Source organism: Eubalaena glacialis, chromosome 10, assembly GCF_028564815.1.
Source record: "Eubalaena glacialis isolate mEubGla1 chromosome 10, mEubGla1.1.hap2.+ XY, whole genome shotgun sequence".
Taxonomy (NCBI): domain Eukaryota; kingdom Metazoa; phylum Chordata; class Mammalia; order Artiodactyla; family Balaenidae; genus Eubalaena; species Eubalaena glacialis.
The window spans coordinates 7,537,567-7,555,056 of NC_083725.1; the positions used below are offsets into that span (position 1 = coordinate 7,537,567).

Consider the following 17,490-nt stretch of genomic DNA (forward strand, 5'->3'; position numbering starts at 1 on the left):
CAGATGCGCCTTTTTTCCAAAGCACTTATCAGTTTGTAATCATCCTAGGAGCCCTCCAGAGCAGTGTTCCTCAGACTTTAACGTACATACAAATTATCTGGGTCATTTTTAATCACAGATCCAGATTCAGGAGCTCTTGAGGTGAAGCACAAGTGCCTGCGTTTCTAACAAGCTCCCGGGTGACGTGGAGGCTGCAGCTCCATCCCAGGCACACGCTTTGAGTAACAAAGTTCACCCTACCAGCTCAAGAGGGCAGGCTGGGTCTGGCTTTACTCGACCACTATGGGCTCAGATTGGGGCGTGAAAGAGGCTGAAAGAAAGACGTGGAGACATCAATTTCAGGAGGGAAGGAAGGAACACTGGCCGTGCACCCGGGACACTGGGAGGAAGGAAGGTTCTGGAGTGTGGGAGGTGCTGGTTAGGATGAGCTCGGAGGCCCCTGGGGGTCCTCCCTCCCCTCCAGTCAGCTCCCCCACTCTCAGCACAAACTCAGTCCGCTCCCCACCCCTTCCTGACTCCCTGGGGCCTGGGGCTGAACACTGACCCTTAAAAGCAGAGAAAAGCACCGTGGAAGGCACACCTCCTCTTCCCTCCAAGCCAGCAGCCCTCCGAGCTGCCACCCTGCTTGCCGCAGACCTCCCCCTAGCCTATGATCCAGACAAATCAGCCGGGGTCCCTCCTCGACCGAGGGGTCTGGTGCTACCGAGAAAACCAGCCGAGAACCACCCCACCACCCCAAGCCCTCCCGCCTGGGCTCCTCCTTTCCAGAAACGGCAGGAAGCAACCACTCCCCAAGGTCCCACCATAGGGAGTTCCTGTCCCCGCGAGGGGTGGGAGGCCCCTCCTCTTTGCCCGCCACCCCAACTCTACCCACCGCTGCACACACACAGCATAAAAACTGCTGGCCTCGGAAGCAAACGCCTATGCCAGACCCCTCACCCAGGGATCTTTCATTTATTCATTCAACAAACATTTACTGAGCACGTACTGTGTGCCAGGCACTGATCTAGTGACCAAGAGAGACAAGGTCTTTCTTTGCTGTCAGGGAGCCTCCTTTCCGTAAGGGGAGATACAAATGAACCCGGTGATAAAGAGGCAAGGGGGCTGGTGTGACAGAGAGTCATGAGGGGCTGTTACACGGGGTGGCCAGGCCTCGCAGAGGACGTGGCATTTAAGCTGCGCCATCACTGACAAGGAGAAGCCAGCAAGACAAAGACACAGAAAAGAACATTCCAGACGGAAAGGCCCTGGGGCGGGGCGTGGTGAGGGCTGAGTGGCTGAGTGGAAGGAAGCCGGGTCCCAGAGGCAGGCCAGGACCCGGGGTGCAGGTGCTTATAGACAACAGAGAGGATTTCAGATTACGTTCCAGGGACAGTGCAGAGGCCCCAGAGAGCTTGGAGCAGAGCAGTGACACAACCAGACTGTGTTTGAACAGCCCGCTTGTGGAGAAGGCACTGCACGTGAGTTGAACAAGACCCGGGCCTGCCCTCCAGAGAGCTCAGCGTCTACAAGGTGCTCCCGGTACTGATGGGGGCGGGGGGATGGCCCGCTGACCGCCCCACCTCTGCCCCTGGCAACATAAGCTCTGTGTCCGGGCTGCTGGCCTCTGCTGGCAGATGTGTCCCATCCCCCATCTCTGGGGACCAACCATCTGGGCTGACGGAGCATCTGGGGAACCCTGGAAGCCCAGCGGGCTGGAGGGGGCCACTTAGGTGACCAACTGGACTTTGGAGGAAACCCCACAGCGCTGCCCATGGCCTGGCACCGAGAGAATTTTCCCAGCCTGTTGGGGCAAGGTTGACCAACCCGGCAAACCAAGACCAAGGAGTCAAATGAGCTGGGCACAGAGGCAGTGAGCAGTTCCAGAATGAGGCGGAAGCCCTCTGAGCCCAGCTCCACTCTGCTCTCTTTCCAGCCGATGTCCTGCGGGCAGGACAGTCAGATGGTCACCCCTAGCCTATGCTCTAGTGCAGGAGGCCTTCTGATCACAGGAGCACGTCTTAGAGATAGCTGTGGGGCTGGGGATCGGTCCCATACAACTTTTAGCCACAGAATCTCTCGTTGCTGTAAAATGGTATGAAGAACCCTAGTACATAAAACAGATGAAAGCTTTACCCCGGAGATGGAGCCAGGATGCACTTCCCCATCCTCTTACCCTCGCTCCCTGTGACTTTGGGAAGCCACCGTGCTCTCTGGCCTCACACACCTGCCCGCCTCTCCACTGAAGCCCGCTTGCCCTGGGCAGCAGAGCCGGGAGAAAGTCCTCAGGGGCTCCCTCCCACACAGGGAGCGCGGGGCCTCCGCACTGTACACCCACGCACGTGGCACTGTCTACACGGCTGATGGCCAGAGGCGGGCAGAGCAAGGAGGAAGGCCCCCAGCCGCCTGCCCAAATCCTGGATGACAGGAGGGTAAATGGCAAAGAGCCAGGCACCCCCCCCCCCCCACTGTAGAACCCTAATTCGCATGATGTGTCCCTTTCAAAAGCAGCGCCCCGGAGCCAGCCCCTGTCCCAGGGAGGGTGTGACCCCTGAGCTGGCTTCCAGCTCCTGGCACCCGCTCTGCCCGGGCTCCATCAAGTCCTCCCAGGCCTCAGTCACCCAACAGTTAATGCACTTCTCCTGACCGGCAACAAGCTCAACACCAAAACAGTCAACTATTTTCATCTCCGGATTAATCACAAAAGGCTAACGCTTCCACCTTCCCTGTGATTAAATATTAGGAGACCAAGCTCTATAGTGGTTCAGAATAATAACCAATCCTGGGAGGGGGATAATAATGCATCTCCAGGCTCGGGCTTCTCGAGACTTTCTCCCCTCCTGGCCCCCCAGCTCCGGGCCCGGGTCTGAATGGAGATGTAATGAGTCACCCCACCTCCTGTCAGGACCACAGCTGCCAGGAGCGACTGTTGATTTCTATTCAGCCTGCGGGCCCCCAACCTCCCCCCTCCTCCCCCTCCCACCCTCCCCCACCCCAGCCCCCATCCACACCCCCTCCTACCCCATCTGGTGTGCACCGAGGCGAAGGCCGATCCATAATGCATGGTTACGTGAACAACCGGCGTGATAACCACTTATTTGGGAAGATGTAATCAGGGCCCATTCTGGGGGGGGGGGGGTGTGTGTATGTGCGGGCACGTGCGCCTAAGGATCACACAGCACAGGCCCACTCCCCAGTCCCCTCCTCTAACCCGACATTCCAAACACAGCACTAGAGAAGCAGGAAGGAAGGTCCCGGCCCCTCGCTGCATTTGCTTTTTGGAAAGGCACCTTCTGTCTCCGTGCCATGATCACAGGTGGTTACACTGAGCAAAGGCCCAGAGACACTATGTTCTCAAACCTGGTCACACAGCAGAATCCTCTGTGACCTTTAAAATGCCCTGATGCTCTGGTCTACCCCCTGAAATGGGGATTCAGCTGGTCAGGGTGTGGCCTGGCGATGGGACGTTTAAAACCTCCCCCAGAATATTGTAAACTGCAGTGAGAACCACTGTCTCGGGCCCAACAAATGTCAGTGCTGGGGGAACATTCCAGATCCCCTGTTGTACTTCCACATTTTATATCTGAGGAAATAAAACTGGGCAAGGGACTGCCTTCCCACTTCGGCCTCTGGTTTAGGGCACGTCCACAATCTCGCCCCCTGGGCTCAGCACTGGGGAGGCCACGGAGACAGGATGGCCAGGTGTTGATTCTGTTCCGGAAGCTTCGGATGGTTCTTTCCAGTCTCCCTGGCCCTCAGCAAGCTGAGCCTGAGCACATGCATCAAACAGCTCACGGGGAGAAAGCCGCCACCACGGAGGGAGGGGGCAGGAGCCCAGCCCAGCCCTCCCTGCTGGAAGGGCCGGCCCAAAGCAAGGAGATAAAATCCCCTCCCCAGCACTTGTAAAGCCCTCATTAGCCTCCCTGTGGCTCTCTGGCCGCACAGCACCAAGGAGGCCTCTGGCACTAATGAGGGGGTAAAGGGAGGGCGGGGTAGGAGGCTGTCTTTACTGTCCGGCCCACACCCACCATCTGCCTGCACCCAGGGCCCCCTAGGAGGCTGGGCAGGGTTGAATGAGGCCGACTTCCTCCCTGGGCCAGGATCACGGTGGAGTTCTGGGGCTGATGAGAGCAACTTGGAAGCCAGAAGGGTTTTTTTTCCCTTAGGAAATAGAGACTTGGGGGATGGCGCTCGCCGGGGCTGTAGTTCTGAACTAGACGTCCTGGAGGCCGGAAAGGGAGGGGGCAGAGCCACTAGCTGGAGGCATGCTGCTTCAAGTACTTACCTGGCCCCAGGGTCTCCTGGAGTTTCCTGAGGAGCCTGGCGGGTGCGGGGGCAGGGATGGGCCCTGGGGAGCGGAGGGAAGCCAGCAGGTTGCTGGGGGTGCCCTGGGTGGGGAGGGGCTGGAAGGCAGAGCTGCTGGGTCTGGACGTGCCTCCACTGCCTGGAGAGGCTGCCTTCCTGCCCACGGGCCCAGAAGGTCGCACAGGGCCTGGCTGGAAGGATGGACTTTCTCTGGCTACTGGGCAAAGAAGGCCCTTTGTGTGAGGACCCCAACTCTCACCTAATGACCCCTTCACCCATTCACTGAGCAAACACGCAGCTCAGCCCTCCTGACCAGCCCCTCCTTGGGGAAGAAGGCCAGGGATTCCTCAGGTGGTCTCCAAGGAGCCCTGCCCCTTCTGGTTTGTCCAGGGAGGAGAGGCAGGGAAAGCAGAGGCCTGAGACCCTCGTGAGTCCACAAGCACGAACCTCAGAAGAGGCTCTGTGACCTTAAGCCAGTCACTTAACTTCTCTGGGCCTCTTCTCCGAACAGTGGTCATTCATCATCATAACTGCCCATCCCGCGTCGCACGGTCGTCATGGGGATCAAAGGCGTGATTGCACTGGAGTTAGCAAACGTGTATGGAGCTTCCACCAGGCACCGGGCCCTGTGCCGGGCGCTATGGGAGGCATCACTCTCCTCCTGGCAGTCCCCGTCTCTTGGCGGGGACCACGCTGCTATGAAATGGGGTGGAAGGACCAGGCAAGAGAGATTCATTCTGACTCTGGGATGAGGGAGAATAAAGTGCTAAGGAGATGCCCAGCCCTCTGAAACACTGTCTCAGCCTTGAAGGGTTGCCTGTCACCTGTCCCCTGCAAGGGAAGCAGCCAGCCTGGTGCTCCAAGTGTCAGGGGACCTGCTTCCAGCCCTGGCTCTGCCACTCACGCACTGTGTGACCTTGAGCAAGTCACTTAGTCCTGCTGAGCCTCAGTTTCCAGATCTGCGTAATTGGGATAATAATGTTTACCTGGCAAGATGGTTGTGAGGATTAAATCAGACGACAGATGTGACACTGCTTTGTTTTAAAAGAGGGAGAGAGAAGTTAAAAAGAATGATCTGATCCAGGCAGCCGTGCCGTGCTTCCCGATCTGCAAATCACAGCTAATGACGCCTGCCCTGTCCCGTCACGGGCTGCCGCGCGGGATGAAATGATGACATGAGAGTCCTCTGCAAATAAACACGCGATGCCTGTGTCAGGATTACTGCTGCTGTTGCTGTTATTGTTATCCTACAAGGGGATTATACATTTTATTAAAGAATGATAATTACTGTTTGTCATCGGCTCCATAAAATCCACCTAGCCCTGCCCGAGGGGAGGGGCGCCCTCAGCCTGACCTCTCCCCTCCTCTCCCCGCAGTGCCACCCGACGACCCCGTCATCCTGGGGGGGCCTGTCATCAGCCTGCGGGCCGGGGACCCCCTCAACCTCACCTGCCATGCAGACAACGCCAAGCCTGCAGCCTCCATCATCTGGCTGAGGAAGGGAGAGGTGATCAATGGAGCCACCTACTCCAAGGTGAGGCGGGGTGGAAGGAGGGGAGGGGCTGCAGGAGGGGCCGGCTCTCCCCCTCTCTCTGCAGCTCTTGCTCTGCCTGTATGACTTTCTGTCGCCTTTTGTTCCTGGCTCGTTGTCTCTCTCTCTCTGTCTTTTTTCTCTCGCGCGCACTGTCACCTTTTCTCTCTTTTTCTCTCTCGTGCTCTGGCTCTATTTATCTGACCTTTTCTGTCTCTCCTCCACTTTCTCTCTTTCCTGGGGTAATCGCTGAGCTTGGTCACCCTAAGAATAGAGCATGGTCAGAGGAGAGGACTCAGGGACAGAGGTGTCCAGGGCTGAGGGTTGCCAGATAAAATACAGGATGTCCAGTTAAATGTGAATCTCAGGTAAACAACAAATAACTTTTCAGTGTAAGTATGTCCCAAGTATTACATGGGCCGTACTATGGGCCATATTTATACTAAAGATTATTCATTGTTTATCTGAAATTCAAATTTAACTGATGTCTGTATTTTTATTAGTCAATCTGCCCACCTTCCCAGAGCTGCAAGGTGAGGCTCTTTAGGTTCTTTCCTGTCCCAGGTGCCTGGCTTGGGGTGGGGGAGGGGTGCTGAATCCAGCCCATAATCCCTTACCAAGCCCCGCATCTGCTGTACCTACCGGCTGAGGTGATTTTCTCTAATTCACACAAGGTGCCATGAGCTGGAAGGGCCCTGAACTGGCCCCTGTATTTGTCATGTTTTTATTTTCTATATTTCATGATGCTTTGACATCTTGTAGTTGAGGAGGGACGGTCCCTCCTAGGGCTAGCTAATGCCTAGAGAGCAAACAGCTGGGAACAGGCCTCTACTGTGCAAACCAAACCACCCTGGGTCCACATCCTCACCACCTCCTCTATCGGACTCCTGCAGTCCCAGGCGCTCTCCCCCTACCCTAAGTCGCTGCAGAGCTGGATACCAGGTAACCAGAGACCACCGCTATAGCTTAGAGCCCACGGAAATTATTCTAACCCTCCAATCCTAGACCTGTTCAGCTGCTTACCCTGCCTCGTCCATTCTTTCCCACAAAAACCACAGTAAAGGCTTGCACCCGTGCTTTCCCCTCGCTCCCTCTGCCTCCTGCCCGACCCGGTGCATTCCGGCGGGGCCAGTGCTGTACATGGAGTCGTGTGCCCCCTCTTCTAGGGAGCTGAGTAACAAACTACCTTTTCTTTTTTCCTTTTTTGGCCATGCCGTATGGCTTGTGGGATCTTAGTTCCCCAACCAGGGACTGAACCCACAACCTCGGCAGTGAAAGCCCGGAGTCCTAACCACTGGACCGCCAGGGAATTCCCCAAACTACCTTTTCAATGGCCATCTTCTCCTGATCTGTCGGCCTCACCAACCCTGAATAAAAACAAAATCCTGGGCACGTTTTAAAACAGCTCCCACCAAACTCCACTCCAGGAGGCTGTGAGTAGAATTCCAGGCGGCGTTGACATACCACGGAGCCTTTAAAGATGAACGGGACCTTGGGGAGGGATGGTCTGACTCCCTGATCTACAGACAAGGGAAGCGACGGCCCTTCTCACCTGATGACCGTCCTCACAATGGCGGGCCTCCTCCTCCTCTCCGTGCAGCCTCAGACACATGGGCAGCTGCTCAGAGACTGGATCAGGCTCTGAGGCGGGAGGCCCAGGCCGCCAGAACCGTGGCTCTCCTTTCCCCTTGGCCCTCCTTGGCCTCAGAGAGCAGGAGGGGCACGGCCTGCTGCCCACTCCCAGTGCACCAACTTCCTGGGCCCTGGAAAGATGAGCACGGCCTCCACCATCCATGGAGGATACGAGATAGGACCGTCCCTCCTCTGAGGGAGTGTCCTTCCTGTCCAAAGCCGAAAACCCAGCCAAGGAGTCAGCTCCAAGCCTGCAGATCGAGGCCTGGGCCCCTGGCCCCCACCCAGAGCTGGTGCCAGACCCAGGACAAATGCCTTCCCTCGGGCACGAGTCCTTCCAGGGGGAAGCTGCTTTACTGTGAGAGAAATCTCGCACTCACATCCGGAGCTGGAGCCACCTGTTGTGTTAGGAAATACAAAAATATGACACAGGGATGGATCATCCAGATGAGGGTGAAGAAGGAAAGGGGTGTTCCTTCAGTCTGGGCATCTGTCCAGTCCCTCCCTGAAGCTGGACCAGCCTGGCCCCTGCCAAGATTTCTGCCCTCAGAGGACATGCCCCCATCTGGGGAAGAAAAAGGTCCGGGTCACCCTGCTGGACATTGCCCCCAGCACGTCAGCCTCGTCCATGAGGGGAAGGCCCCTCCGAGAGCCCAGCCCCGTGCCCCTGCAGACCAGAGCAGGGAGGCCACGCTCCACCCTCTGCCCAACCCGACCCTGTCACCTTCCCGCCAGCCCACGACAGGAACGATGGTACCACCAGCCAGGGCCCTGGGATCCATCCCTACTGTGTAACTTCAGGAAAGTCACTCCCTGAGCCTCAGGCTCCTGTGTGTAAAACAAAGGGGCTGGATCAGACACTCTGTATTAGTCTGTTTGGGCTGCCATAATAAAATACTACAGACCAGTGGCTTAAACAACAGACATGCATTCCTCACGGTTCTGGAGGCTGGAAGTCCAAGACCAAGGTGCCAGTGAGGTTGCTTTCTGGTGAGACCTCTCTTCCTGGCTTCCTATAGACAGCGGTCTTCTCACTGTGTCCTCACATGACCTTTCCTCTGTGTGTTCAGAGACAGAGAGAGAGAGAGAGAGATCTCTGGTGTCTCTACCTCTTCTCATAAGGACTCCAGTCCTATTGGATTAGGGCCCCACCCTTATGACCTCATTTAACCTTAACTACCTCTTTAAAGGCCCTATGTCCAAATATGTGCCATTGGGGGTCAGAGCTTCACCATATGAATTCTGGGGGGAGACACAATTTACATACAGCAGGGGCCTGCCAGCTCTGATAAGCTATAAACCTGTGACTTGGGGCACACGGAGAAGGCTGGATCATCCAGCCATACTCATATGGAGTCCGCTCTGGGGGCTGTCAGAGCCCAGCCCTCTGCTGCCCCCTCTTTCCCCAGGACTGCAAGTGCCACTGACCTAGGAACTTCTGATGTCCCAAAGGCAGAGCAGCCCCAGACAGCCTATGCAAGAGAAGGGGCCGGGGGCATGAGCAGCTGAGAGAGAGACAGAGACAGAGAGACAGGGAGAGAGAGAGGTTGAGAGGACACACAAGTACCCAAAGTCAAGGAGGGTCCACCGTCTACAGAAAAAAATCCCACAGGGCGGCCCTGAAAGCCCTCATAGCTGAAGCCTCAGTATTTATCATATGGTGGGTGGTTAAGCCCATGGGCCCAGGGGGCTGGGAAGCCTGATTCCAGGCTCTGCCTCCTTCTAGCTCTGTGACCATGGGCAAGCCCCCTAACCTTGCTGTGCCTGAGAGTCCCCATCTCGACAATGGGAGCAATGGCACCTGCCTCAAAGGATGGTCGTGAGGCTTGAATGAGCAGAGTGCCTGGCAGAGGGAAGCAAGGCTGTTAGGATCACTGCCTTCCCTCACTTGATCTGCAAGGTCCCCATGCTGCACCCTGCCAGCCACATTTCCTGGGTGAGAGTGACAGTGTCATAGTAGAGCAGGCCCCATGATCCTACCAACTTGGTTCAAACCTGAGCCCCATCACATATTACGGTAACTTCAGCTCTCCGCCTCAGCTTCCCCATCTGCAAAATGCAAAGATGATAACTGCGGACCCCTGTTAGGATTGCTTTGAAACGTAGAAAGAATAATGCGTTGAAAGCACTGTGTAAAGTGCCTGGCATAGAGTCAGGGCTTCGTAAACGTTCGCTGGTATTACTGGGCCCTTCCTCCCAGAGCCCCGTCTCGCTCACCCTGTTCTCCCTCCCCAGAGGTCACACAGCAGCCCAGGTTTCGTGGGGTGTTCGTTTTGCTCCTCCACCGTGCGGCCAGCAGGGGAAGGATGGGCTGGTGGGACTGAGGATGGCATCACAGAGGATGGCTAGGTCCCTCGCCCTGGGAGAATCCTCGGGAAGAGGATGCACCAGCACAGGCTGTGGGGCCTCTCCCTGAACCCACGGCCGCCAGAGCCCTCGTGGCCCGGGTGTTTGGGTGAGGGCCCGCAGCTCCCAGCAGGTGCCTGGCTGCAGAAGCAGGGGAGTGGATGGCAGGGCCTCTCTCCAAGTCCTCTCTTCCTGGACACCCAGCCTCAGGCCGTCTTCTCTGGGCCTGGCACCAGAACGGAGGCCACCTGGCATTCATCTGGAAGGCAGACCAGGGGAGGCAGGACAGACTGTGGAAGAGGCGAGGAGACAGTCTGGGCTGAGGCCGGAGAGAGATCTTCCCTGGGAGCCAGATTCCTGCTCCAACTGCTACTACCCCAGCAGCTGCCACACTGGGGGATGAGGCCTTGACCCTGACGCACAGAACAGGGGGAGGGTCGCTTGGTCTTAGGATGTACAGTCGTGTACATCTCTACCTTGAAGCCCCTTACCCTCCAGCCCTACCCCTCTGCTTCCTCCAGCTTCAGACTGCTGCCTGCCCAAGGGGCCACCCACCCACCCCCAGGACCAATGAGCCTCATTAGGTTCCACGCTGGGCCCTCACTGGGGCCCAGCTCTGCAATCTCTCCCCACCAGTCACCCCAGTACCCCCCATCCCATCTGTCCATCTTAGGGGCCAAGAGTCTCTACTTGATGTGCAGCTGCCACTCATCCCGGCCTTCTTTGTGAAGAGCATCCTTCCTGGTCCCAGGGAACAAAACTGGGGGTTGGTCCCTGAAGACACAGGGTCTGGGGCAAAAGGCACCATGCAAATCTCCACCTTCCCTGACAGCCCTCATTCAAACCACATAACAGGCACCAATGGAGTCCCCAGGCAGCTATAAGAAGGGGAGGCGGAGAGATGATTAAAAAAACTTGAGGGACATGGCAGGTGGGGGAGGTGAGTGAGGAGGGAGAAGAGAGGAGGCCTTGTTGCCAGGCAATCAGGCCGGCTCAAGCCCTTTCCAGGCTGTTTGCATATCAATGAACATCCTATATTTAGCACCAGGTTTGGGCCACCCACCCACTGCATTCCCTCCAAACCTCCACCCTCCCTCAACTGTGGTCACGAGGCCTCCCAGCTCTTGGGGCTCAGCCTGGCTCTCCACTGCCCAGCTGAGGCTCCAGGGGCTTTGGAAAGAGCAGAGTGGTGGCAGCTGCCCACACTGGATAACCTCACACAGGGTGCAGTCTGCGCCTGGCCAGCCCAGCTCCCCCACTACCGCTGCCAATTGAATGCCAAGTGCCTGCCCTCAGGGGTGGGACAGGGGGGCTGGATGCACAGACAGGAAGCAGCACAGCACAGGCAGGGTCCAGAGATGAGCCCTAAGCCTCCCACAGACACTGGGACAGTCAGGAAGGCTTTTTGGAAGCAGTTAGTGGACCAGAGGCCGGTGGACACGCACACAGGCCCTGGCGTGTTCACCCCTGTGCAGGTGAGGTATATAGGCCCCGCTCCTGGTCCATATCTGCACACACAGGTGGCACCCGCAGGAGAGGCCATCAGGGTCACCCTAGTGCCCACCAAGCTGGAGGCAACGCTGCCCCAGGCCTTGGAGGTGGTGGCCCCAGAAACAGTGATTCACCACTAATAACCCACTTCCCCTCCTGAAGCTGAGTGCGTGCTTATGCAGGTTTCTCAAGCACAAGGTGGGGGCCTGGGGGTGTGTCCCCAGAGCCAAGTTCAGGGGAGGGAAGGGGCAGGGAGGACGGGGAAGTGACAAGAATCAGCAAACGAGAGAGTGGCCACCTGGCCTGGACCTGGAGGCCACAGAGTCCCAGGGTTTCATTTGCATGTGAGAATAGTGGAGGTTTATAAGAGAGGAATGATGGAAAAGAAAAGAGAAAGAAAGGAGAGGGGAGGAGATGCGGAAGGAATGAACGAGGGAAGGAGGAAAACCAGAGTGAGAAGACCAAGGCCCCCTCCTCGCCCTGCCCTCGGCTCCCTCCCCAGGAACGCGCTGTGGCCGCGCCTTCACACCGCCGAGCTGCGGGCCCCCACTGGGGAGCGGGCGCTGAGCTCTCCCCCGGTTTAATGAACACATCTCCCCTTCTCTAATTAGGTGGAACAAACAACTTGAACCAGAATTTTTATTTCCCAGAAAAGCACACGCCCGGACACAGTAAATATGTCATTAATCATCATTCTGGGCGAGGAGCGCCCTGGGTGCGGGGGAGCTGGCAGCAGTCAGGGGCCTAATTAGGAGCTCGGGCCCCCGGCTCCCCTCCCACCGGCCCTGCACCCCTCCAGCAGATCAATCTGAGGGGTCCTGGCAGAGTAAAATTTATGTAAATGCCCCTTGTTAGCACCACGGAAAAGTAAAGAAAAAGACAGGGGGAAGAACAATACGATCTCCCTCCCTCCTCAACCCCAGCCCCGAGGTCTTATTTTCATCCAGGAAATTGTTCTGATTATCGCTTGGCTATTTATAGACGCGTGCGGTCAGCAGAGCCGGAGCCAGCAGGTTACGATGGTGCGGCCGCAGCTCCCTGCTCCGGCTGGGCGGGGCTACACCGCCCGCACGCCAAGCCCCACCCCCGGGGGCCGGCCTCCAGGTTAGCGCCCTGGCCCTGAGGCTGAGCTCAAGACCCTCACCCCACCGGCTCCTGGGACTGACCGTATCACCCTCCCCCAGCCCCTCTCCGAGACCCCTCCGCCCAGGGCTGAGACCATCACCCCACGTCCCGGGAGAGAATATGGACAGGAGCAGGCCTGCGCCCAGGCCGTTCTAGAGCAGAGGAGAAACAGGCCGGGACTGCTGCCCTGCTCTGCGGATCTCTCCGGCATCTGAGTCTGGCTTTGTTTACAGCGGGGAGCGCTGTTCTGGACCGAAGCTCCCGTCCTGTCCTCCTAGTGTTGGAGGGTACTGAACTGAGGACCTAGAGGCAGGGCCCAGCCGCCTGCACGTCACTGCTAAACTCGGAAGCTACTTAATCATCTAACTGTTCCCACCTTTAAGTGGGGATCACACCACCCAGCTTCCAGGTCCTCAGGAAGCTGCAGTGGGAGGGTCATGGGCTCAGGGCTCACTATTCTCAAGTGCAAATCCCAGCCCTGCCCAGCAAGTTCCTGACTCACTTTGAACTCAGTTTTCCCTTCTGTTATTTAGGAGACCTTTCCTTCCAGGGTCCTGTGAGGATTAGAGAGGATGTCATGGTTAGTTTCAGGGAGGTGTTGAGGAAGTAGAGTCTGTCCATCTATTCCTTGGCTCCAATCATGGCGAAGTAAGACTGCATCCGGCACCTCCCTGCTGCAGGATCAAGTTCCTTCCTGGGGTGTACTGAGCAAGTCCAGTCTCCCCACCTCGTCCCCTGAAGTGACCCGCCTGCACACTGCACCTCCCCAGTATGCACCCACCTTCGTGGGCCACCAGGGAGCTCAGGGTGCAGGGCAGCAAACGGATGGGGAAGTAGCTGGAAGGGGGCTCAGAGGAGGGAGGGGCTAGCGGCAATGTTGGGGAACAGCGGCTGTGAGGAATGACCTCACGGTCACAGGGAAGACAGGAGACCTTTAGGCTTGCGTTAGTTTCTAGGGCCGCTGTAACCAAGTACCACAACTTGGTTCTTCAGACAACCAAAATGTGTTGTCTCACACTTGTAGAGGCGGAAAATCAAGGTGTGGGCAGGGCTGTGCTTCCTCCAAAGGCCCCAGAGGGAGAATCTTCTTGCCTCTTTCAGTTCCTGGGGGCTCCTGGCTTTCCTTGGCTTGTGACAGCATCATTCCAATCTCTGCCTCCTTCTTCCCATGGCCCCCTTCCTTGTTTCTCCCTGTGTCTTTTCCTCTTCTTACAAGGACACCAGTCCCTCGATTTAGGGCCCACTCTACATCCAGGATGATCTTGTCTCAAGATCCTTAACTAATTACTAGTTACTTAACTAAGTTGTGAAGGCCCTATTTCCACATAAGGTCACAGTCTGAGGTTCTGGGTGGACATGAATTGGGGGGATACTATTCAACCCACTCCAGGACCCTCTTACTTATGTCACCACCAACTTGAAGTGAGTTTGATCAAGCTCCATAGCCTCTCTTGATCACACCTGTTTTCTCACCTGTCAAATGAAAGACGATGGCATCTGTCCCGCCTGTGGCTTGGTCCGAGCTCTAATGAGGTCAGGAAGTGAAACGATTGAAACGTTGAAAGTGTTTGTACAGGTAAAGTAATGAAATGGTCAGTGTGCATTGATTCTGCCCACATCCCTCCCAGCCCTGCCCTTACCCCCACCCCCCAAACTGTACCCCCTTCTACAGCCTGCGTCATCCCCAGGGGCCACAGCACCTGCATGTAGCGCCCATCTCAGAGCTTCCTGCAGACCCAGAGACACCCCCAGACCAGAGGCAGAATAGTTACAAGTTCATTTCTACATAGAACCTGGTTTCCGTCAGGCCCAGCCTGGTTTCTTTTATGTGTCAGGGTGGGCAAGTCCAGGCTGATTTTCACACATGATGGAAAATTTTCCAGTTCATTTTTCCAGCCGAAGCCCAGCACTCAGCTGGGCCAGGGAGCCAAGGGTAACCCCTGGCTCTGCATGGAGACGGGCTTCGCTGGGTGTGTTGAGCTGACCCACCTCCATCCACAGGGCTCCCTCCTCCTCTCCAAGACTGGCACATGTCCTCTCCGACCCACCCAGGCCGTCACAGCCGAGTGACAAGTGACAAGGGCCTTCTCTCCCCCCTGCAGACCCTGCTTCGCGACGGCAAGCGTGAGAGCATCGTGAGTACCCTCTTCATCTCCCCCGGCGATGTGGAGAATGGGCAGAGCATCGTGTGCCGAGCCACCAACAAAGCCATCCCTGGAGGGAAGGAGACCTCGGTGACCATCGACATCCAGCGTGAGTACTGACCCAGCCCAGGGCAGGGACCACCCGGCACCCCCTGCCCGGATCATGGGTGGGGGGATGTAGCCAGGCCAGAGCCACACCCCTGCAGGAGGGCTGGAGACAGGACCTGGGTCAGTCCACCCCGGGGACTAGCGGATTTGTATGGGCACCCAAAGGACCATCTTGTCCTTCTTACTGTCAGAGATGACGGTGACAATCTTCTTAAAAACACCACTGGGGACTTTCCTGGCGGTCCAGTGATTAAGACTCTGCGCTTCCACTGCAGGGGGCACGGGATCTATCCCTGGTCAGGAAACTAAGATTCCGCCTGCCACGCAGCGCGGCCAAAAAACAAACAAACAAAAGAAAACATCACTGATGAGGGTCCTTTACAAACGACAAGTTGAAACCCCATTTCCATACCTGTGTAAGGTAGAACTTCCACACCAACAAATAGGGTGGTCAGCCCTGGCAGTGCCGGCCCAGCCAGGCAGCCTCACACCCTCCCTTGGAGAGGAAGCCAGAGCAGAGGTGCTGGGAGCCGAAGGGACACCCAGGGCTCCAGAGTGGAGGCACAGCACCAGGCCCTGTCCTGGAAGGGTCGGTCAAGGAGAGAAGAGGAAGAGGAAGAGGAATCATCACTCAGTCAGCTCGTACTTTGCCCGTATTATCTCATGTAATCTTTTTTTTTTTGGCTGCATTGGGTCTTAGTTGCTGCGCACGGGCTTTCTCTAGTTGTGGCGAGTGGGGGCTCCTCTTCGTTTCGGTGCACGGGCTTCTCATTGCGGTGGCTTCTCTTGTTGCGGAGCACGGGCTCTAGGCGCGCGGGCTTCAGTAGTTGTGGCTCGTGGGCTCAGTAGTTGTGGCTCGTGGGCTCTAGAGTGCAGGTTTAGTAGTTGTGGCGCACGGGCTTAGTTGCTCTGCAGCATGTGGGATCTTCCCGGACCAGGGTATGACTGTGGTCCCTATCTGGGAAACCGAGGGCCCCCAGGCCGCATGGGTTTCTGAGGTGGGCAGCCAGCTCTCCAGAGGCCACGCTGGGAACTCCTCTTGTAGACGTCCACACTGGGAGCCCTCAGCCAGGGTCAGTTATTACGACGCACGTGAGCAGTGACACTTTAAAGCTCCTCCAGCACTGCATTCCCAAAGTCCCTAAAGGAGACTCCTGAAGGTCTAAAATCTCTCTAATGTACCCGTCAGCCTCCGCGAACAAAGGTGAGCTCAACACAGGGGCCCAGCAGCTTTGCTCTCCATACTGGACTGGCTTAGGTTGGAAGTGTCAGCCCTCGGAAGTCGACTTTTCTTCTCTTAAACCCCCCTCCCTGCCACAGAGCATGAGGCCACCATGAGCTGGTGGCTTTGGTTGGAGTCTCTGAAGGACAAGGCCAGAGCTGCAGGCTGGCATTTGTTTCTTCCTTGTCATTTTACTCATTTTAATTCAAATCCACCTAGAAACACCTCCCAACAGCCCTGGCTCATCTAAGTGTCTGGATTCTGTGCTCCACGTGGCTCTCCAGGGATCTGGGGTCTGCAGGGGCCGTGTCCTGGGGCTTCCAGAGCCCGTCTTGGGAGCCAGGGAGCAAACTTCTCTCAGCGTCTGGAATCCTGGCAGGCGACGTTTAGGTTCCAGAGGGCAGAAGAAACAGTTGAAACCCTCAAATGGGCTTGCTCTGGACACCTAGACACAACAGCTGAGGCCTTGGAGAAGGTTTTGTATTTGCCATTTTCACCAGCTGTTAACACCCCCCCCACCCCCATCTGCACCAAGCAGAGGGCTCTGGCCAGGTCTAGGACCAGGGTGATGGGAGGGAGGCCCTCGCTCTGAGGGTCATGTAGGTTCAGGGTCACCCTGAGAGGGATGCCGCCCTCCCCAACCCCAGTCCAAGCCTTGGCTCTCCACACCCGCCTGCTTCTTCCGGGCAGCAGGCGTGGCATCGAGCAGCAGGCCCAGCTATGGAGAGGAAGCAAGATGCCGGAGGATGGAGTAGTCCACATCCAGAGAGGCTCCACCACCCACGAGCTGTGCGGGCCTAAGCTTGACACCTCACCCCAGAGATGCCAGTTCCTTGTCTGATTTGATCGAATGACATCCGAGCTCTCTATCTGCCCTGAGATTGACCGTGAATCAGAGCTCTCTCCAGATACGAGCCAAATCTGGGAGGAATGAGGGTGGGAGACACAGACACCCAAGCCTCCTATAACAGGCTGCCAGTCGTGAGCACTGTGCAGCGCCTCCCTCCTTCGCCCACCAACCCCCCAGCTGGTCAGGAGACCTGTGCCAGCCACGGAACCCTCACAAAAGGACCGCCTGGTCGGCTCCTGGGCCCTGGCAGGAGAGACCCAGGGCAAGGGGTGTTTCTGCTCCCTCCAGCCCGTTATCCGTCACACAGCAGAACCTCTTCTGTCAACAGGAAAGTCATCATCGTGACAACAGCCCACCAACTACTAAAACACGTCCCTCTAAACACACTCTAATGAGATGATCGATCTACCAGGGCACACAGACCACAGTCTGCACAGGAGGAGGACGCCGGCCTTGCCAGGTCTCTGGGCTTTGCTGGCCTTCTTTCCAGGGACAACTCAGCCACCTGAGGGGGGAGGCATCGGGAATGAGGTCGGGCTGAGGCTGAGAACCCAGGTGCCCGGTTTCCTAGGTGGGCCCCATCCAAGGCAGTCTAGCGTCGTGGTTAAACCCTTCCTGGTTTGAATTCTGGCTCTGCCACTTATGAGTGATGCCGACCTGGTTATTTAACCTCCTTGTGCCTCGGTTTCCTCATCTGTGCCTGGAGGTAGCAACGCTTGGCTCACACACTGGCTGCGAGGATTACATTAAACCATTC

At 57.0% G+C, this 17,490-nt stretch overlaps 1 protein-coding gene across 1 annotated transcript in view; it reads left to right on the top strand.

Annotated features, from left to right (window-relative positions):
• KIRREL3 (kirre like nephrin family adhesion molecule 3) overlaps positions 1-17,490 on the top strand; it is a 91,354-nt gene that overhangs the window by 45,133 nt on the left and 28,731 nt on the right. Inside the window, exons 4-5 of the mRNA XM_061202573.1 lie at positions 5,661-5,818; positions 14,512-14,662. Of these exons, the coding sequence (XP_061058556.1) occupies positions 5,661-5,818; positions 14,512-14,662 (309 nt within the window). The remainder of the gene's footprint in view (positions 1-5,660; positions 5,819-14,511; positions 14,663-17,490) is intronic.